This window comes from Puma concolor, chromosome E1 (genome assembly GCF_028749965.1).
Source record: "Puma concolor isolate L17-30 chromosome E1, mPumCon1.1.hap2, whole genome shotgun sequence".
Lineage (NCBI taxonomy): Eukaryota > Metazoa > Chordata > Mammalia > Carnivora > Felidae > Puma > Puma concolor.
The window spans coordinates 43,887,492-43,908,544 of NC_141680.1; the positions used below are offsets into that span (position 1 = coordinate 43,887,492).

Sequence of the window (21,053 nt, forward strand, 5' to 3'; positions counted from 1 at the left end):
TCTCAGACGGCTATCTGGAAGAGAAACAGACTCACTTCTCCCAGCCCCACCATTTCCAGGAAACACTGGGGCACCAAGCGAGAAGCAGTTAAAAGGCGCATTAATCGCAAAGCCTGCAGCTGTCGCTGGGACTGCTCACTCTACACCTGGGGTGGACAGCAGGGGCCCCAGGGCAGGGGCTCTGCCTCCACCCCCCCCCCCCCCACCAACCCACCGCAAGTACAACGCAGCCCTGAACATCCAGCGGGGTGCCCTGCCCACCTGGCCACTTGCCATAATCCTCCACCCCAGCTGGGGTTCACACACCTGCTGCCCAGCGTCTCAAGACATCCCCCCTCCGCAGACCGCCAGGCGGCCGGGGGCTGTGTTTGACTCTGACCGGGGACACAGCCTTCCTCCCGGTGCAGTCAACCCTTCTCCGAGGAGTCCCAGAGCCCACTGAGGCCTTCCGGGGAGGCTGGTGACATCCACAGGCAGGCTGCCGGGCCCCACGACCCCGTCCACATGATTCCTGTCCACACAGCCCTTATTCCAAGCGTAGGCCGGGTCTACACACATCAGAACCATTTGACATGCGTCCCAAATCCTGGTTCCCGGGTTGCCCTACAGGATCCAAACCCTTCAGTGGCGGAGGGCAGGGGTGAAGCCTTGGAGCTCTGCATTTTAATATATTCCCTTGGTATTTTGGATACGACTGAAAGTTGGAGAACTACTTTTTCTCAGCGTGTCCCCGGTCCGGCTGCACTCAATTCTGCTGTGAACCTGACAGCTGTTACAGCTGTGTGTGTGGACACAGTTAATCTGATTTCCTGTCTGGCAGCTGTGCAGCAGGGAAGGGACAGCTGAGGGTCTCAAAAACAAGAAGAGGTGATGAAGTCGGAGGGGCTGGGGGGGCGGGGAGGGGAGGCTGTCTGAATGCTATGGAGTGTTCAACTTTGTTCCTGAGCCCGCTTCTCTCCTGAAATCCCTGCAGGGAGGGGGAGAGCTGCCCAAGTGGCTCCCCACTACTCATAGAGAACAAAGTCTCCTCTCAGAAACCTCAGAAGTCCCCCCAAAGCCAGACTGGTCTCTTACTCTCCAGGAGCACAAACTGGAGAGGCACAAAGGCAGGTTGTGTATACACGCTGTGTGTACAAAGAGCAACCAACTTAAAGGGGCAAGTTGGGGCTGAAATCTAGCCCACGCTCCAATTGCTAAGCCACGTGCCCTGGCATGAAGATGTATCCACCTGGAAGAAGGGCCCCCTCTAAAAAAGGTGCACAAAGGAACGCTTGTGTGGGTTGGCCGCAGCCCTTCACAGAGACCTGAATCTGAATCCCAGCTGTCACTTACTCTGTGACCTTGGGCGAGTTCCTTAACCTCTCTGATCTTTCTCAATCGTACAACATGGCTAATGATATCTTCCTAAAAGAGACGAGGTAAGGAAAGCACCTGATACTCTTGTCACTTAGTGCATTATAATATTAGTTCCCTTCCCACCTGAGCCTCGCCCTTCCTACCTTCCCCGCACCCCTACACCTACACACCCACACACCCAGCCAAGCTGGGAATGGCCTGAAGAACGTGAATAAGAATATCCAGGGGAAACCCCAATACCAAACCCCAACCCCATGGCACTTCCCAGCATTCAGAGCATCCCTTCCTGGCACAGGCAGGATTCACACCCTCCCTCACTGGGTAAAGGAGATTCCTCTTCCATGCCTGCTCAGAAAATCCGGCACGATGCCCAAGCATCAGCTCTGTCCAGTCCAGGCCACAGGGGAATCCAGAGCCCACAGAAGGGTGACGGGGGATCCCCCAGAACCGCATCTTTGGGAATCCCACACAGGGGTGCAAGCTCCGAGGCTCCCCAAGCTGCAACCAGGCCTGAGTGAGGGGAGTGCCCACTGTGGGCTGGGCTGTTGTAGAGGGGCCAGGCAGAGACCGCGCCCATCAAGGAAGACCTCTGATGGCACCATTGGCAGCTGCAATCTGTGCCCCTCATCAAGCAGCAACAGCAAAGAGTGCCCTGCATCCCCCGGGAGCACCCCCTGCCAAGGCTCTGGCTCTCCCATGGGGGCAACTCACCGTATCTGTCTACTCACCCAGAGGGCCAAGCCCCAGAATAGAACCCAGGAATCCTGACATCAGCTCTGGACACCAGCCCTTCAAGCAACATTCATTCACCCATGTGCCAGGCACTGTGCTAAGTGACGGGGAACAAGACAGCCCACGGAGCGAAGGATAGCCCTAAAATAGGGTTCCCAAGATTTGCCACTGGAGTAGGCAGAGTCCAGGGTAGACAGCTACCCCGGAAAGTCCTCTTCCCCAATCCGTCGGGCTGGGGAGGCCTGGCGACACACACTGCCCAAGAAGCGTCCCTGGACACCTGCTTTTTTAGCCACAGGCTTTTGCATCCTGTCTGGAGACTGATCAAGAGATGGGGAGAGGAGGCGGGAGGGGGTGGGGGTGGGGGAACACCAGGCTGCCTGGGCCCTCATGGCCGTGTTTATCCGGGGTGGATTTTTTTTAACCCAAAGGTTAAAGCGTTTCTATTTGAAACATCTATTTACATTCCAGAGTCCAAAAAAAAAAAAAACAAGGCAGCCGAGCTCCAGGCCTATATCTGTCCCCAGCCGCGTCACAGACACAGCATCAGAGCTGCGCAGGGGGAACATTCTTAGCCCTCTCCCCGAGCCGCTGAGGTGACTCACACCTCCCTCCTGCCAGCATGGACCACACCACCGATCAGAAGGCTAGGCAGTGCGCGTGTGGCGGGGGCACAGGTATCTAGAGAGAGATGCTGGCAGGGGGTGAGGGGGTCTATGCAAGGACAGGAGGCTCAGGGAAGGGATAAGAGTAGCAGGGTTCCAGCCCGCAAGGATTCTGAGGTCTAACTTGAAAGAAGGTAAGAGAACATGCTGAGGAGGAAACTTCAGGCCAACCGCCAGCTGCTGCTGGGAAGCAAGGGACAGCGGGAGAAGGGCAGGATGGGTGGACCGATATGGCATCTGCCTGCAAGCAATGCTCTACACAGTCAGTCCTCTGCTCTCCAAGAGACCAGCTCGACTCCCGGGGGCTTCAGGCCGGGTCTTCAGTTAGAGCCGCCGGCTCAACCAGACCAGGGTTAGAGCGCTCCTCTGTTCATACTCCCTCCCAGTGTAGGTCCTCTGCACGGCCAGCCCCCAGGGTCATGCCCCCAACCCAGGGGCCTGCGTGGGCACCCTGCAGGGCTGGTTCCCAGGGTTATGCCCCTTCCCTAGGAAACACTGCGGGCATCACTGCCCAGGCAGATGGCAGGCCTTATCCCAAAGATTTTCCAAAACTTCCCAAAACATTCATCCTCTCACGTATCCTAGTTCAGCTGCAACCTCATCCTTGGACAGCTTAGAGCCAAATCACAGGTACCCACGGAGGCACACAGCTCCCACCTTCCAATTCAAAGCCTGGGACCCACACCCACCTATCCAAAGGCAAAGACTCCTGATACATATGCACACAGACACCCACACCCAAGCACCAAGGCACGGCCAGGAGGGGCCAAGCGGGCATGGGGCCAGCAGGCCCCTCCCTAGAAGAAGCATCTTGTGGTGCCGGCCTGGTGGGAAGGCTGTGCCAGAAAGGCCTCATGCTGCCAACAGGTTCCTGAGAGGGAGGGAGGGAGTGGCCCAGCTCTGGGGGACCCCACCCCCCGGCAAGAGCCAAAAATGTCCCTGCTGATAAAGTGGCAGTCCTAGGGGGTCCTCAAGCCCATAAGAATCAGAGTGACACGCCTTCGCCGTCATGAGATGGGATGAAATCAAGGCCAGACGGAAGGAGAGATGGGGAGCTAAGGAAGTCAAGACCCCCGACACCCCAAAGCTGCCAGCCTCTACCCAACCCTACCACAACTGCCTCGCATCTGGGGAACTCCTGACTGGGGACTTGCAGAAGTCACCGCCCCCAAGAACTCAGTCACAGGAGCTGGGGTGGCCTTTACTCTCGTGAACACTCAGCTATGGCTCATGCCCCTGTCCAGACCTGGGGAGCAGGCCGCTGGGAGGCAGGTCACTGACCCACTTCCTCCCCTCTGACCACCTTGCCAACTAGGCCAGGATCCTCCAGTACTCCACAGCCCCCAGCAGCTTACGCCGACCCTGCCACCCTGCCGGAGGCCAAAGAGACTCCAGAATGCAGCAGAGTGCAGCTGGAGGGCACGGCGGGAAGGCAGGTTTGGGCCAGGGAGGGCAGGGGAGCCGACTTCAGTGAGCACGGCTCCCCTGACCACACATTCTCAACAAAGCCCTCCAAAAACATCTAAGCAGGACCCCGTCTGGGCGATGCGTGGAGCCAGGTGCTCAGCCCCAGGGACAAGGATGCCCAATGGCAGAGGGCAGGCGGGGACAGCAAAGCACTTACCTGCCACAGGGATGCCGTGTAGAGGGGTCCGAGGCAGGATTTCCAAGGATGGTTCCCGGCCTGACATCCCATCTGCTGAGAAACAGGATTCCGTCTCATAGATGGTCTGCAGCATCTCCACGAGCCCCTGAGCCTTGGGCACCAGCAGCATGCCAGGGAGGGGGCCGCCAGAGGCGGGAGGCGGCCAGAGGGAAGGTGGTCGGGCGGGGCCCTCACTGCTCAGGGGCTCCCCTAGGCCACTGCTGCTGGGACCCGTGCTGTGGGGAGGTGCCTCATCCGGCCCGGGCACTCCTGGCGGCAGGAGGAGCCAGGAGGCTCTGGAGCTACAGGCCCGGTTCTCCTCTAGAGGGGCATGGGACCACTGGCCTTTCCCCAGCTCCCAGGAGCCGGGGTATGGCTGGGCGCTCAGGGGACAGGAAGGGGAGCTCAGCAGGCAGGCGGGCTCTCTGTGTTCCCTCCCAGCCCTGGGTGACAGCTCTGGGCCTGGCTCCCTGCTCCTCCTTCCCGAATGAGCCGCCGGCAGCTGGCAGGAGACTGAAATAGCAGTTGGGGGAGGGCCCTGTCTATAAATAGGTGGAGCATGCTCAGGGAGCCGCCGGCCGGCTGCCAGGAGCCCGGGCCTGGCGGAGGCCCCATGGGGGGGGGGGGGGGAGGCGCGTTCCACCCCAGGAGGAAGCGCCAGGCAGGGGGATGGGAACAGGGGAGGGCCTGCACTCAGGGCCAAGGCCACAGAAGCGGGTGGCCAGAGGCTGATCTGGAGAAGGGCACAGGCCAGAGGACCCATGTGTTCAGGAGCCGCTCTGGCACTATTCTTGGCAGGCGAGGGGCTGGAGACCAAAAAGCCAGATTCCATCTCTATGTTCCCTCTCGCCATCAGAGCAGGTAAAGAAACCAGAAGGGTCTGGGAGAGGGTGGCAGACAGGGCCACCTGGCCTAACCTCACATCTTCCCTGGAGTCCTTCTAACAGCCAGATGGGAGTTGATTTAACTTCCGCCCTCCCTCGGAGCTGGAAGGTGCCTCCCCACCCCCTCAACCAGCAGGGAGACCCCTAAGCAGCAGCTAAATGGCAGCTCCCTCCTACCCACTAGGGGTGTCGCCTCCATGGGCTGCTCCACTTCCTTCTAGGGGGCAGGGAGAGTTCCTCGATAGGCCTTGCCGCATCCATGGAAAGGGGGGGGGAGCGGGGGGGGGGCGGGGGGCGGGGGCACCTGCCCACTCTGGGCACACGGAGCTCCTCCCTGGCTATGTACCAGGTGCAATGCTAACGGCAGCACATACATCACCTCGTTTACTCTGCACGATGACCTCACGAGATAGGTGCAGATGGGGAAACTGAGGCAGAGATGAAGTCACTCACTCTAGGTCATACAGCTGCTTAAATGGTAAGGCCGGGATGTCTGAGGCTCCAGTCTGAGTGCTAACCACCACAGCCCACTGCCTCCTACACAAAGGAACACATGAAGCTGCCCCAGGGTTTCCATTCACAGGTACGATGACCCCCAGTACCCAGGGAGGAAGACACGTGAGGACAGAGCCCCTCTAAGAAGACTCCAGAGGCTGCTAAGACCCAGCCCTTCCCGACCAGCTCCAGGCCTGGCACGGCAGCCCATGCTCCTGGGGCCTTACTGGGACCTAGGGCTAGTGCACACGAGGACCTGTGACACCCGCCTACCCTGCTCACTGCTGGCTCGTCCCTTCTCCTCGGGTTATACCTCCCACTGGTACAGAGATCCCACTTGGCCCCCTGACCTCACTGGAGCCTTTTAATAGCCTGGTTATTCCTGGGTCTCGGTCCCCCTCCCCCTTCCTGATGTCACGGTTGCTATTTTGGAGCCCCCTCCTGGCCCCTCCTTGCCCCCAACTCCAGGCACGGAGCCAGGGACACCTGTCCTCTCCCTGGACTGGATGACCTCACCCTCCTGTCAGGAGCCCTGAAGGAGCTGGCCAACCAAGGACATGGTAGCCGTGGCTCCTGCAGCCCGGTATTCTAGCCAGCTTCTGCCAAGCAGGGATGACAGCAGAGGGGCCTCCTGCCCTCAGGTGGGGGACCATATAGACAGGGAGGTGGCAGAAATGGGCTTTCCCAGGCACTAGACGAGCTGATCTCACACAATAAGACGGACACTGGGGTGGAGGGCGGGAAACAGGACCCGAACAAAGATCTGGAGCTTCAGCTTCTCTGCCAAGGCAGACTCTAAAAAAATGGTGATGCGGCAGTGCTCCCCGCAGGGGTTTGGCGTTGGCAGACATCTCAGGGTGGGTCTGGGGACCTCATTCACCACCTCCTGCCCCAACCTCATCCTGGCCAACCAGACTCTCTAAAGAGGAAGGGAAGCAAAGACCCAAAGTCCCCTCAGTGAGGGGATGGGCAGCAGACTCAAGGCAGCCCAGAGAGCCAGGGGCAGGAGCCCCTCCCAGCTCAGGACTCCACCCACCCACGCTGGGAGCAACCAGAAGGGCTGGCTAGCCCTGTCCTGGCTCTCTCTGCCTGCCCCAGGCACAGGAGAATATGGTCGGGGAGCCCTGTTCTGGAGGAGAGGAGGTCCTCAAAAGCAGAGCCCCCAGAACTTGGAGCAGCCAGAAACCTAAGGAAAGAGAACTCCTTGCATAGGAAAGATACGAGCACCCAGGAGACTGGGCAACCAGAGGTGGCCACAGCCTGGGGCTCGGGGCAGTTCCCAGCACTGTTAGGACTTCCTGTAACAGCACGAAGTGGGAAGGAAAGCGTCAGACAACCAGACAATCCTCAACGCACTTCCCAGAATCCTCCAGGGGAGCTGGAGACGAGGCCTGGGGTGAGAACAAGTGTCTTTTCTCCTTCTGAGATTCAGGTGATGCAATAAGGTCTTCCTCATGTCCAACCCTCAACGTTTCCCACTCTACAGCCCCTCTCCTCGTGGTTCATTTCTCGGTCTCCAGGCATCCAGCCCCCCCATGTGTCATCCCACAAACCTCACAGAGCACCCACCAAGCCTAGGGTGCGTGAACGCCATTGGCAGCTGGCACCATCCCCTCCAGACCACAACGATCTCATTCCCTCCCTCAGAGGCCGGCCTCAGGCCTCCTAACCTTCCAAATCTAGAGGAGGGGAAGAGGCCATTGCTGGCTCCTTGAGTTCCTCCAGGCTCCTGTTTCCTGGGCACAAAAGGTTGGGGTAGCGCCCTGACCTAAGAGAAGAAAGCAAATCTTATTCGTGCACAGTGAAAACCCGAGGGCTGGCTCAGGAGCACCCTGGATCGAGGGAGGGTACCAGGTGCCCTGCGGCCCTGGGGACATCAGGCCGGCCTGCCCTCCAGCTTTCTCCTGCCCTTTGAGCCCCTATCATGCTGGAGCCCGTCAGCCCATGGCATCAGACAGAGCTGCGTGTGCCAGGTTCCACGCTAGGTGCTGGCTGAAGCCTCCCATTTGAAACCAAGTCCCGGAAAAACGTGAACACCTACTTTGGCAGCTTTCACATCCCCTCAGGGTTGACCCTGCCGTCCCATCTGAGCCTTCAATCCCTTTCGACTGATGAAGCAGGGAAGAGGAGGGCGGAGCAGATCCCAATCTACAGTAAGCACAGGTGTGCCAGGGGGCATCCAAGTAGAGAGTCCACTTCCCAGACCCCAGGCCCACACCCGTACTGACCCACTTTCTCCTTCTCGGGGCTGGGTGCCTGCCTCCCCTTAAGGGGGGGGAGGGGGCGTCAGAGGCAGAGCCTGAGCCCGAGGCTGGGAGGCAGGATGCCGAGGTTCCTGGCTCCACCCCACACCCATGCCCCAGTTTCTCTGGTCACCCGGAGGGGGCAGCTGCCTTCCCTCCCTCCTTCCTGGGAAAGGGAAGGAGAGAAAGTGTGGAGTGTGTTGGGAGGTGCTGGCCAGGCAGGTGTTGTCATGAAGCTTGTCTCCCCTCCCACGCTGGGGATAAGGAACCTGGCCGCCTCCTCCTGGGGCCCTGCCGCCATCCAGACTGGCTCCCACGGCGGGCCTCACTCTTGCCCTCCCTTCTGGGCAACAGCACAGAGGACGGGGCATGGACCAGAGCAGGCCTCGGTCCCAGGTCCCAGGTGCCAGGGCATCTCCTCCAACCTGGCCTGTCTGAGCCCAGACAGGCGGCAGGTTCTGTCAGTCCTTCAACCCCACTGAGGGGAGCAGAAACGACCAGTTCCAGAAAAATAAAGAAAGCCTCGCTCCTTGAGCCCCCTTTGGCCCGAAGAGAAGCCAGACACCAGGGAGTGGCCTCCTCAGGGAAGCAGGCGGCCCCATCAATGGCCTCTGCCTGTACTCCCAAGACGGCAAAAGAGGCAAATCAGGTCAAATGCTGGCGTTCAGCCCAGCCCAGAGGTAAGTCAATCAGCTCCTACCCCCGGGGGAGGAGGGGTGAGCCCCAGAAGCAAACTGCTCCCTCTGCCTGCCGCCCCTCACCCAGGAGACTCTCTCCCACTAACTCGTTTGTTAGGAGGGCAGGGATGGACCATCTTCTGTTTTCCTTCTGTGTCCCCTCCGCAGGCTGAGCTCAGGGTTGGGCACGCTGGGGATACTCAGCAAGCACTGGTCAAATAGGAAAGCTCCCACCCTGAGAGAGTGGAGGGAACCAAGGAACAGTGCTGTTCTGTGCCCTAAGGAGAGAGGAGGGAGTCTTCGGGGATTCAGGAGAGGGGGAGGGGTGCTCAGGGGCCAGGGCACCCAGGTCCCGGGCACTACCCGTTCTCATCATTCCTACCTCTGTCCCCAGCCCCAGGGCCTCACGCTCTTTCTGGGGCTCCCTTCACAGTGTCCACAGGCCAAGTGGACACCCACCCGCCCAGCTACAGTTTCATTTTACTTCTGCGGAGCCAAAGGCACGTGCTTTCCAGGCCCGTGCCAGGCACAGGCACCAGGAGCCCCAGCCCAGATACCACTCTGAGCCCTGGGAACAGGAGACACGGGGGCCCCTCAAAAAGGAAGAGCTGTGTGGAGGCGAGCCATCCCCCCACCCCCCGCCCCCGGCCCAGAGCAGCTCTTCCTCCGCAAGGAGAGGTAGCCCCGGAGCCCCAGGAAAACTGGACGGGAAGAGCCTCCGGTCGACGATCCCCAGCTCTGAGGCCTCTCCACCGTCCTGAAATGTGGTTCCCAGCCTCTTGGCCCCCTCCTCCTCTAACTCCTTCCCAAACATGAGAAGACAGCATCTCCCCCTGCTGGGGGGATCTGGAAAACCAGCCAGGAGGTGAGGCCAGCTCTCCAGGCCCCAGAGGCCCCTCCTGGACAGGCTCAGCAGCCACTGCCAGGCTGCCTGCCTCCTGCGCTGGTGGACACCTCCATCGACCACCACACTCCTACCAGCCCTGGCAGAACCAGCTGCCAGGGGAACCTGGGCCACCAGCATCTGGCAAGGCAACCTAGTGACCACATCTAGCCAAGGGTGATGTTTTTTAGCCTTTCGCCGTAAGGGAATAAAATCCCAAAGCCGGGAAATGTCCTTCCCAAGCCACAGCCAGATGCCTCCGGGCAGTTTCTGTTCCCTTGACCAAGGGTTTGACCCAGGCTCGGTGTGACTGCAGGTGGCGCCTAGATAGGTCAGCACAGTAGCTCAGAGGAAAGGAGCAGCTGGGCCCCGCTGCTGGGCACAAGCGACCAGGGCACAAGCGACCATGCCGCAGCAGGGCCCAGCTGAGGTGGGCCCGGGACTGTGGAGAACCCACCAGGCCTCTCCCTTCCCTTGGCCAGCCCCGCCTCAGAGGAGGAAGCAGGAAGTCAGAGCCTCCCCCAGCACCGGAGTCACCCAGACCTCTCCACGTCTAACTCCCGCCACAGCCCCCACAGGTTGAATGAAGGCAAAGACAGAGACTAGAGGCTCCAAAGGGGAAACAAAAACCCCGCAGGAGGGGGCTCAGCAGGCAAAGCTGATGTGGGGAGTCTTAGGAGTAGAGCCCTCACCAGCCGGGGCCCTACTCTGCCAGCGGCCCATGCCCTGAGTATGTCATGTTGGAAAGGGGAAGGGGCACAACCTTGACCAAAACAAACGGCGCAAAGCCAAACAATCCCCCCAGCTGCCAGCTTCCCTGAGTCTACAGAACCCCCAGGACCCTGGTCAGGACCTCTGCCACAGAGCGTCAGCACTGGGTCCCCACAACAGAAAGCCAAGGTCCAGGGCGCCTGGGTGGCTCAGCTGGTTAAGCGTCCGACTTCGGCTCAGGTCATGATCTCACAGTTTGTGAGTTCGAGTCCCGCATCAGGGTCTGTGCAGACAGCTCAGAGCCTGGAGCCTGCTTCTGATTCTGTCTCCCTCTCTCTCTGCCCCTCCCCCACTTGTACTATGTCTCTCTCTCAAAAATAAACATTAAAAAAACCATCTTTTTAGGGGTGCCTGGGCGGCTCAGTAGGTTGAGCACCCAACCTTGGCTCAGGTCATGATCTCACGATTCATGGGTTCAAGCCCCTCATCAGGCTCTGTGCTGACAGCTCAGAGCCTAGAGCCTCCTTTGGACTCTGTGTCTCCCTCTCTCTCTCTGCCTCTTCCCCACTTGTGTGCGCTCACGCTCTCTCTCTCTCTCTCTCAGAAACAAAGAAACAAAATAAACATAATAAAAAAAAATTTTTTTAAAGAAAGCATCAGGTCCAGCAAATCAATGATCAGCAATGAGATGGGAGAAGCCTTGGATCCTGATGCTGCTTCCATCCTGCAAATGGGTTTTCATCTCTAGGCCCTAGTTGTCTTGCCTCTACAAGATGGGGAAATATCCCTCTACCCCTACGGAAAAAGATGTGGGGGACAGGCTAGGCTGGGGTGGGGGGGGGCGGTAAAATGGAACACGATGGACTCTGACCCTCTAAGACTGTGCCGAAGGAGACAGCCAGGGAAAGAAGGTAGTTATTACTCTGACCACACTGACCCATGACCCTCCTGTGAAACTCCTGAGGGTCCAGCTCGGGCCACTTGGACACATCCTCATGGGCATACACCCAGACCCACCCATCCATAAATCTGCCTGGAGACTCACCCATAGACTATTTCTGGCAGTACTAGGCAGCCTCCTAGGAGCAAAGGGGACTAGGAAATTGCAGGGCCAAAGACCCCAAATTAGGAACCCACCATGTCCAGGGCCCAAGAAGAGAGGGGGTACCCAGACTCAAAGGAGAAAGCCAAGACTCCTCTACCAACGCATCACTGCGCCCCTCCATCCCGGTACCACACATCCCAGCAAAGGCTAAGGCCAAAGGCCCTGCGAACCTCCACTAAGAAAAAAAACATGGAACACAGAGAAACTCTCCACCAGGAGGAGAAACACCACCACAAAAAAGGAAGCTGCATTCGGCTGCTGTAGGAAATCTTCCAGTATCATCCTCAGATGGCCCAGAGACATTCAGGGATACATGTCTCCTTCTCAGGCCTGCCTGTCTTGGCAAACAGGGCAGGGCAGGGCAGAAGGGGGACTGGAGGCTCCCTAGTTGAGAAGGTAGGCATGGGGACAGAGTTGGACCCATGTCCTCCCAGGGCCAGGCTGTACTGTCAGCTCATCAATTTCCAGCTCTACCCCATGGTCAATAACTTCAGGTTTGCCTCGGTCTTTTTCTCCAAAGGCTTCTCCATTCCTGACCCCCCCTTGTTCCTTTACAGCTCAGACCCCAAAGGTCAGCTGGCCTTGGCTGGAAACTCACACAAGCTCATTTAGCCAAAACCACCCCAGGGTGCCCTTCTCTGGCCTCCCAGCTCTTACCCGACTCGGTGGGAGAGTTCATGCCGGCTCTGGGCCCACAGGAAGCTGGCGTTGGGGGCTGGGACGGGAGGGGGTGGAGCTGCGGTGATGTCAAGAGAGACAGACGAAAACAGACAGACGGACGGGACAGGAGCCCGGGGCCGCTGTGCCTCTAATGCCCATCAGAGGCCATCCTTCGGGGCGAGGCAGTCAGGCACTCAGAACGGCATCCCTAGGGAGAGACGGAGCAGGGTTAGAGGCCCCCAACTCAGGAATGAGAGTTGAAGGAGACCTCAGGGCTTGTGAGTTTACACCTGGGGAAGAGAAGGAGGGACATCTGCCCCAGGGGCCCAGAGGGAATCAGCAAAAACAGCCAGACCCTCGCTTCTTCTCTAACTGGTGAGGCTGCCAGCACTCGAGGAAAGGGAAATGGCTACAGAAGCCACACCCAAACTCCTTTTCAGGTGACAGTGCCCACTACCAGGTGGGGAGACCTTACAGACTCGTTCGCTCGGGGGGCCTGATGTGGGACTGGGTGTACACGAAAGGAAAAAAGTGCAGGGAGGCTTTGAACCGTTTACGGCGGTGGGGCGAGGCAGGCTGATCTGGAGTCTCTGGCAAAAGTTACGGGAGAAACTGGTACCCCAGCCCCAGAAGCCGGAGCTGGGATCGGAACGCAGTCACTTTCTCCCTCCTCTCTGATCCTCGTGTCACCCGACTCTGGAATCGTGAAGGGTTTCTGTCTTGGTCTCCCCCATTCAACAACAGGTCCAGGAAAGAGGGTAGCCGCCTCTTCTACCCATAACCCGTGCTGTTTCCAGGGATTTGGAAAAGCAGACACACGCACCCCACATCTAGCACTCCCCAAACTAGGGTCCAGGGCCCAAACCCAGGGCTTTGCGTGTGTTGTACAGGTTGTGCCCTGTGCAAGGAGGTCTGAAGACCAACCTGTTCTCTGCCTGCCAAGCAATGAGTCAGCCAGGCTGAGACCACCCAGAATAAGGGACACCTTCTTTCCAGTTTGTACCAAGGCACCAAAGACCCCAATAACAGGTATGCCCAGACCAACACAATAATGGAGGATAGCCCAGTATTACAGGACTGTGAGTTTTCCAACCTGGCCTCACTCCTTCAGCAACTCGCCACCCCCCTTCCAGCCCCACAGGTACTCTTCAAGCCTCAGACGCTACACAGGCACCCACCTGGGCCCATCCCTAAACAGCCCATGATCCACCCCAGACATGATCTCATTCATCTGATCCAAATGGAGGCAGGTCTTCCAATACCCAGTGAAAACTAGGTAGCTGAGTGATCCAGTGAGGCTGAAAGGAGGTATACGTTTAAGCCCTCACCTGGTTCCCCCAGCCAGGGACAAGCAACCAGCTCTCCCCCCTGGACAGCCCCACCTCCTGGCAGGATTAATTCTCAGTAAGCCCTGCACTGTCATCAAGGATTCCAGGAGAGGGGTCCATTTGGAGCCAGTAGCCAGGGAGTCAGGCATGGCCCGGACACAGGAAACACACACACACACACACACACACACACACACACACACACACACACACAAACACACACACACACAGAAGACCTCAAGTCTTCCTAAGCCTGCTGTCCCCTGCTTTCATCCACAAGGTTTGCACTCTATAGCTGGAGAAAGGTGCACTCAGATGGGGAGTTACGATGAGGCAGAGTAAAGGGGCTGAATTGTTCTCAGCAGGCACAGATGTGGGGCAAGGACAAAAGAGGCTGCACAGGGCTCAGGCCAAGCTCAGGAATGTAGCAGGTGGGGCTGTTGGTGCCCTGGCCGGGCCCGCGTGGGCAGGCGGCTCAGCCCGTGCCCACCCCAGGGCTGGCGCCCAGTCCTGTTCACACCCTTTCCCGTGGGCTGGGGAACACACGTTCAGAAATTCCCACGATTCCCAGCAGCCCGAGTGGCCCAGCCCATCTCGGCACCTCCATAGCAGGGCACACTCAGAAGGGGCAGGACCTCAACGGTACAAAACCTAAGTTAAGATCAACTTTGAGTCCCCCCCCCCCCCCCGCCCCGCCCCCGCCCCCATCCCTCTGTCAAGCCTCCTCCTGAGTGAACAGGGGCCTCCCTGGGAAACAAAGCAGAGTTCACTGCCTGATCCGGACAGGCAAAGATTCTTGTCTGGGGTGGGGCATGAAAGGGAAAAAGGACAGGGGAATGGTTAAAACCTGGCTCTTTGGTCCTTCCTCTGCTGCAAAAACTCCACTGTTGGCTATAGTTATACGAGGGTCTCGGTGGGCAGTGAGGGACCGAGAGAGGTGTCACTTCTGGGTAACAGAACACTTTGATGCCTGACCAGTGAGCAGCCTGGCTTCTGTGACATCAGCAGCAGGCAGACCCCCAGAGCCCAGTCTCCAGCCCATCAACTCTCTCTTGTAGTGAGACCTCTGTCCCACTCCAGGATCCAAACCCACCTCCCACCTCCAGCCAGGATGGCAGGGCGTGGGATGAGGGAAACCGGCCCCGCCTCACCCCACAAGCTCATGGCTAAACCAGGGGAGGTAGGGCAAAGACTCCCCCACCCCATTCATGAGTAATAAAAACTCTGGCAGAGGGTGGGAGGAGAAGGGCAGACAAATAAGGGAGGCATGGAACAATGTAATGACCCCAAGGCCACAAGTTCACAGGGCTGCCCTGCAGGGATCTGTCCCTCAAACAACTCCCTCAGAATTCCTGGGGAGTCAGGTGTCCCTTCAACAGCCTCTCTGGAACCTGGACTCCAGCACCAACAGGCAGCCTTCTCCCAGGTCCTGAGCACTGCAGCCTGGGGTCCCCTCCCCAGGTCACAGACAGTTGGGTGGAGCTGTCTGAACCAAACCCTGTGAACCTGAGATTACCCAGAATCTGAGATCAGTTGCAAAGACCTCATCAGAAAGCTGCAAGCCCAGACATCCCATCCCACCGGCACAAAAGACCTATGATCTTGACCCCTGCTGACTGTGGCCCTGGCAGATCACTTTCCCCAGCCTCCAAGAGCTCCCTCCACCTTGTGCCTCCCCCAAGCTGGGCCACCAGAAACCCAGGATTATCAGAGCCAGGAGGGGTGGCTGACTTGGATCTCTAGGCCCCAAACTAAGGGAAGGGGGAGAGAACAGGAAAGGAAAAAAGGCACCAGGCTGACAAATTCATTTTTGCAATCGGCCCATTTCTGTTTGTCTGCTCAGACGCAGCTCCAGGCATCTGCACAAGCCAGATGGAGGAGGCTGCTATTTCTAGAAAAAAAAAGGGGGGGGGGGGAATGAGAGGGGAGGGAGGGAGGAGGTGGAGGCAGAGGGCAGAAGACCGGGTCTGTTTGCCCTAAAACCTCAGGCAGACCGATACCCCCCTCCCCAGCACTACCAGACAGGGTCCTCATTCAAGAAAGGGCTGAGGCGGGGGCTGGGGTGAGGTGGGGTAGGGGAGAAGAAAGGCAGAGAAAGTTTAATTAGCCAAAGTCGACTACAATAGGCCCCCTCATGGGCTGCATCAGGTTTTCATTCATGAGCAAGCTACAGTGCTCCAAAAATGCCAAGAACCGCCCCCCCTCGCAGTCTCTCCCCCACCCCCCCCCCAACAGGAGTGCGTCCTCTAGCAGGCTGGCTGAGCCTGATGCCGTGTTCCAGACATCCCTCCTCAAAGGGATGTGAGTAGGAAGAATTAATTATTAAAGAGCAGCTGGTATTTCGGCACCGACTGCACTCCCCCCAGCTCCTATAGCTGATCCCCCTCCCCCTTAGGCAGAAACACAAACCACACCACCCCCCATCCCCAGGCCCCATTTCTAACCACATAGCTAAGATGCCACCCCTAGGGAAAGGAAAGCAAACCTTTGTCTCTGCTGCTACTTGGAGTGGGTGGGGCATGTGATACTGCTGCCCCCCACCTCCATTACTAGGTCCAGCTACTGGGGAGGATATACTGGGGAGGAAGGGAAGGCTGGCACAGAATTAACATGTCCTCCAGCCTTGCCCCCCAAGTAACTTACACCTGGTCTCTGTCTCTCTGGCCCCTGACATGCATATACAGGACAGAGTAGGGATACTGGGGGCCCACCCCTCTAACTCAGAAAGACCTCCTCCTGCCTTATCAAGACAGGGTCCACATTTAAGTCCAAGGGGAGACAGAGCAAAGAGAGGATTCAAAAGGGGCAGGGGGCAAACCAAGATGTCCCAAGCTTTGTGTTTTAGGAAGGAGAGAAGACTGGAAGGAAGAAGCAGGCAGCCCCCAGCATGGCTCACCCACCAGCCCCAGCCCAGCCCAGCCCAGCCCAGCATCTCAACAGCCAGCACAGACTCCGGGGCCCTCGCACCTGAACTCGGACTGAGGATCCTTTCTAAGTCCTTGGAACCTGAAGAGGCCCAGGGCAAGACCCAGTCTCCAGCTCCAGTCCTGCAGGGCAGTCTGGCCAGGAGTCCCTCTGGCCAAGCCTCCTGGATCTCCCATCCCCTGCCTCCTTTTGTTCCTCAGATCTGGCATCATCCTCCCTTCTCAGGTGAACCCAACCATCACCATCATCACCCCAAATTGCCAAAACTAATTCCAGGCCCCACAAGCACAGTGATCACTGTCAGGGTGGTGGGTCTCTTGAGCACCCCCCCCCCAAAAGTAACTGCAGCTACTACTACCCCTTCCTCTTTGGGGACACACCTCATCTCAGAAGGCCAACAGTGGAGGTATCAGATGGTCACCTCTTCCCCCAAAGGAGGCACCCCCACCTTCCCCTCTTCTCCCCCCAACAACCAGACTCCCAAATCAATTCCTTATCACCCAGCCAGTTCTCATCTTCCCCAGGGCCCCAGAGAAGGGTGGGGTAGGGAGGCAGCCTCCCTCAAGTTAAAAGGCAAGAGCAGACCCTGCCTCTATGAGATACAGATCCAGGATTAAAAACGGGGGGCATCCACCCCAGACAGGAAGGAGGGTAGCTTTCATCTCTCTCTGGCCCCAGGGTGTCAGACGGTGGAGAGGGTGGGAACAAACGCAATAACGCCTCACGGGGGAGGGGGTGAGAATAATGGAAGAGAGAAGTAAGGTGGGCCCACAGACCCCCTCCTCACGCACGTAAGTCAAGGACACAAAATCAAGGATGCGTTCTTAGGTCTGGGTGGAAGCGCTGCGGGGTGGGCAGCGCCCCTCACCTCAGAGTACCAAGAAAGGAGTGTCCAGCGTAGAGGGGTCTGCATAGAATCCGGGTGCAGGGCTCAAATCGCTCTGCAACGCAACATGCGCCGCCTGGGAAGGGGCAAATCAGGAAGCCCCGGCTGGTCTCCGGGCCATTAGGGGGTGCGGGTCGCGGGGAGGCGGGCCCCTCCCTCACCTGCAGGGAACGCGCCCCTGCACGGGAGTGGCGGGGAGGGGCGCGCGCAATAACCCCGAGGCCCGGCTCCCGGGCTGGCGATGCTCCCGGGGGGCGCCGCCGGGCACCGGGAGCCGGGAGGAAGGAAGGGGGGCGCGGAGCTCGGCGCGCGCGCGCGCGCGCGAGGAGCCCGCGGGCAGCGACGGCAGGAGGAGGGGGCGCCGCCTCGCGTCGCGGGCACCCGGGGAAGATGGGATCCGGGGTGGTTCGGCGGGCTCACCCCCTGCGGCTCGAGCTCCGGCTTCGCGGGCGGCGGCGGCAGCAGCGGTGGCGGCAGCAGCGGCAGCGCCTCCTCGACGGCTCCTCCATCTTTGCGGCGGCTCCTCCGGCTCCGCTCGCCGCCGCCACCAACAACAACATTCGGAGACGTCACTCCCGTCACGTGACCCGACCCAGAGCTAAAAATAGACCCAGACCCCCCCCCCCCAACACCCTAGCTTCAGCCACCACCAACTCCTCCCCTCCCTCTCGGCCCTCCCCGCCGGGCGGGGCCAGCAGCGCCACCGGGATAGGTTCTTAAAGGGCCGACACCCTGCAAAGGGTTGGGCTGGGGAGGGGGTGGAAGGCAAGGGATCCGAGCCCTGCGAGAAGTGGTGGAAGGAGCGCTGCAGGGGACCCGGTCTGACTCCTGGGCCCCGGCCTTTGGGACGCTAGACTTTCCTCCCTGCGCTCCCCCGACTTCCTTTTCAAACCGTGGATGGTGCAATCGTTGCCTGCCTAAGCTTCTCCCTGACCCGTCCTCCCGCGGTGGGGGAGGGCAACTGGAGATGGGTTCCTAGGGACTGGGAGAGCCGCCGAGACCCCACCTAGGGGGCTAGGCCGGAGGCGGAGGGCTGGCACAGGTCCCGAATCCGCCAGATCCCACCGCCCACACTGCATCCTTGCCAGGGAAAGGAGAAACTGAGAAAGGGCAGAGTATGGCTGTAACAGTTCAAGGCCTTCAAAAGGAAGACTTCCGGTTCCCGACTTTGATGCCCTGCTCCTCTACAACTCCCCTTAGGACACTCTATGAGTATGTGTAATTAAACCTAGACAGTTTGTCAATGACCGGTAATTTCACTAACAAAAGTTTTTTCTGAGGAAATGGGAATTGCGTTCAAAAATAAGTACAGAGGTAAGAAGGTTCTTTATAATAATGTGAAAAGTTGGAAACAACCTAACTAGTCATCAGTAGGGAACTGGCGTACACCCACTAAGCAGCATACCATCCAGACATTAAAATTATTCACGTCTATATTGACCTGAAAGATGCACACGATACACTGTTCTCTTGAAAATGATTGATCCGGGGATGCCTGGGTGGCTCAGTGGGTTGGGCGTCTGACTTCCACTTGGGTCATGATCTCCTGGTTTGTGAGTTCCAGCACCCCCCCCCACCCCACCCCCCCCACCCCCGTGGGGCTCTGTGCTGACAGCTCGGGCCTGGAGCCTGCTTCGGATTCTGTGTCTTCTCCTCTCTCTGCCCCTCCCCTGCTCATGCTCTGTCTCTCTGTCTCTCAATAATAAATAAACGTTAAAAATTTTTTAAAAAGAAAATCATTGATCCAGCATTACAGAACTGTTTCATTATTGTACACGACAAGCTAGATCCATATGTCTGAATACGTATGCATACAAAAAAGCCTAAAATAATATATACCTAAATATTTACCTTTGCTTTCTTCATCTTTTTCTGTATAGCTGAAGTTTTTCTGTATATCTGATTTACGTAATCAGAAAAAGTAAATGACTGAAATAAATGTTTCTGTAATGAATGATAAAGGTTCTTCCTACAAAGTGTCTCGGGAATCAGTCCACTCTGACCCATCTCTAACCCCACCCCTTGGTCTAAAACAAATCATACCTCACCTGAAATACTAGCTGCCTCCATGACAGGTCCATTCCCTGCCTCCATCCCAGTGTTCTTCCAAAGCCAGGGTGACTCCTTCAGAACACACATCTAATAGAGGGAGGGCTTAAAACCTTTCCATTTTTGTCACTGAAATCTGTATCTGACCCAGAAAAGTGGTTTCCAAACTTTGGGGTACCTACAAATTACTTTTTCCAGTGGGGATGGGACCACAAATATTATAAGTACCCCAGGGGATTTTGCTGCAGCCAGCTCTTTTTTCATACTTGGAGAAAAAAACAAACAGCCTAGAAGCTTCTACATGATCTGGTCCCTACCCACCTCACCTTTCTTCCTTTAGCTGGCTTTCTCTTATGTTCTTGAACCGTGTGCCCCTTGCTCCTCAGGGCCTTTGCATACGCTATTTTTTTTTTTTTTTTTTTTAAATTTCTGGAATGCTCCACTCCCTTCTTCTCTTTGCCTGGCTAACTCTTACTCATCCATAGAACTCAATAAAATATCACTTCCTGAAAGTGGCCTTCTTTGGTTCTTAAGCTAAATTAATTCCCCTTGTTCTATATGCTTTAACTGACCCTGATAGCAACTTGCAAATATGTACCTATTTATGGCATTGTTGGTTCAGTGTCCGTGTCTTCCCCTAAACTGTAAGCTTCTTGAGTGCAGAAACCCTACATTTCCTCTCAGCACAGTGCCTGGAACAACAACAAAAAGACTTAATGAATATTTGTTGAGTGAAATGAATGAGTATTAAAAGATTAAGCTGGGGTGGCTGGGTGCTCAGTCAGCTAAGCCATCAGATTCTTGATCTCTGCTCAGGTCGTGATCTCACGGTTCATGAGACTGAGCCCCACATGGAGCTCTGCACTGACAGCTTGGAGCCTGCTTGGGATTCTCTCTCTCCCTCTCAAAGTAAATAAACATAAAAAAAATTGGGGCACCAGGGTGGCTCAGTCCATTAAGTGTTGGACTTCAGCTCAGGGCATGATCTTGCACCCCGTGAGTTCGAGCCCCACATCAGGCTCTGTGCTGACAGCTCGGAGCACGAAGCCTGCTTCGGATTCTGTGTCTCCCCCTCTCTCTCCCCTCCCCCACTCGATCTCTCAATCAATAAATGTTACAAAAATTTAAAAAAAAACAAAAACAAAAAAACATTAAGCCAAAGGAAGCACATTCTGACTAGACAATGGACTCTAGGCAGAAAGACCACCCCCCCCCCCCCCCCCCCGCCCAGGTCATCCCCTGTGGCTCCAAGACAGGGATCCTCTTGCCTCCACCCCATAAAGATGGTGCCACCCAATTGCTGTTACTCTTGATCAACCTTATGTTGTCTCTAGGGCGGTTGGGTTGGGTTGGATTGGGTTGGGATTTTGCTTTCCCAGTGCATGTTTTGCCTACCCAAAAAGAGTATAAGCCACTTGAGAGAAGAGATAAGATCATATTTCTTTGTGCTTTCCCAGTACCTAGCACTTCACCCTGCACATAGCAGGTACTCAGTCAAGGCCTCGGGATACTGAAGACTCTAGAATTTCTTCTCTCAAGATCTCAGAACACGGGGAAAGAATCTCCCCATGTGGGATGATAGATGTCAATAACTGTCACAGAGCACCTTGGCTAGGCCCTTCCCATTCCAGAGACGAGGGGACTGAGGCACAGCAAAGCTGAGCTGACTCGCCCAAAGTCACAGGGTTCAAGCAGGCAAGAACTGGGATTCAAACTCAGGTCCGTCTGTCTCCCAAATACAAGGGACAGGGCCCGAAGGGGCTGGGCTCCCAGCACTCTAGGTGTCTCCTCCAGATGCCCTGAGATTAT

At 57.3% G+C, this 21,053-nt stretch overlaps 1 protein-coding gene across 6 annotated transcripts in view; it reads right to left on the reverse strand.

The window, feature by feature from the left end:
• HDAC5 (histone deacetylase 5) overlaps positions 1-17,770 on the reverse strand; it is a 38,534-nt gene extending 20,764 nt beyond the window's left edge. For 2 of the 6 annotated variants that reach the window (XM_086687471.1, XM_086687469.1), the window contains exons 1-3: positions 17,616-17,770; positions 12,054-12,264; positions 4,378-4,449 (exon numbers count right to left, since the gene is read on the reverse strand). In XM_086687471.1, coding sequence (XP_086543597.1) covers positions 4,378-4,449; positions 12,054-12,075 — 94 coding nt within the window. In that variant the 5' untranslated portion in view covers positions 12,076-12,264; positions 17,616-17,770. Of the gene's footprint in view, positions 1-4,377; positions 4,901-5,661; positions 5,820-12,053; positions 12,265-17,615 lie in introns of those variants that run through there. The other 4 variants (XM_086687472.1, XM_086687470.1, XM_086687473.1 and 1 more) reach the window with 4 other exon arrangements.
• Between the last annotated feature and the right edge of the window lie 3,283 nt (positions 17,771-21,053).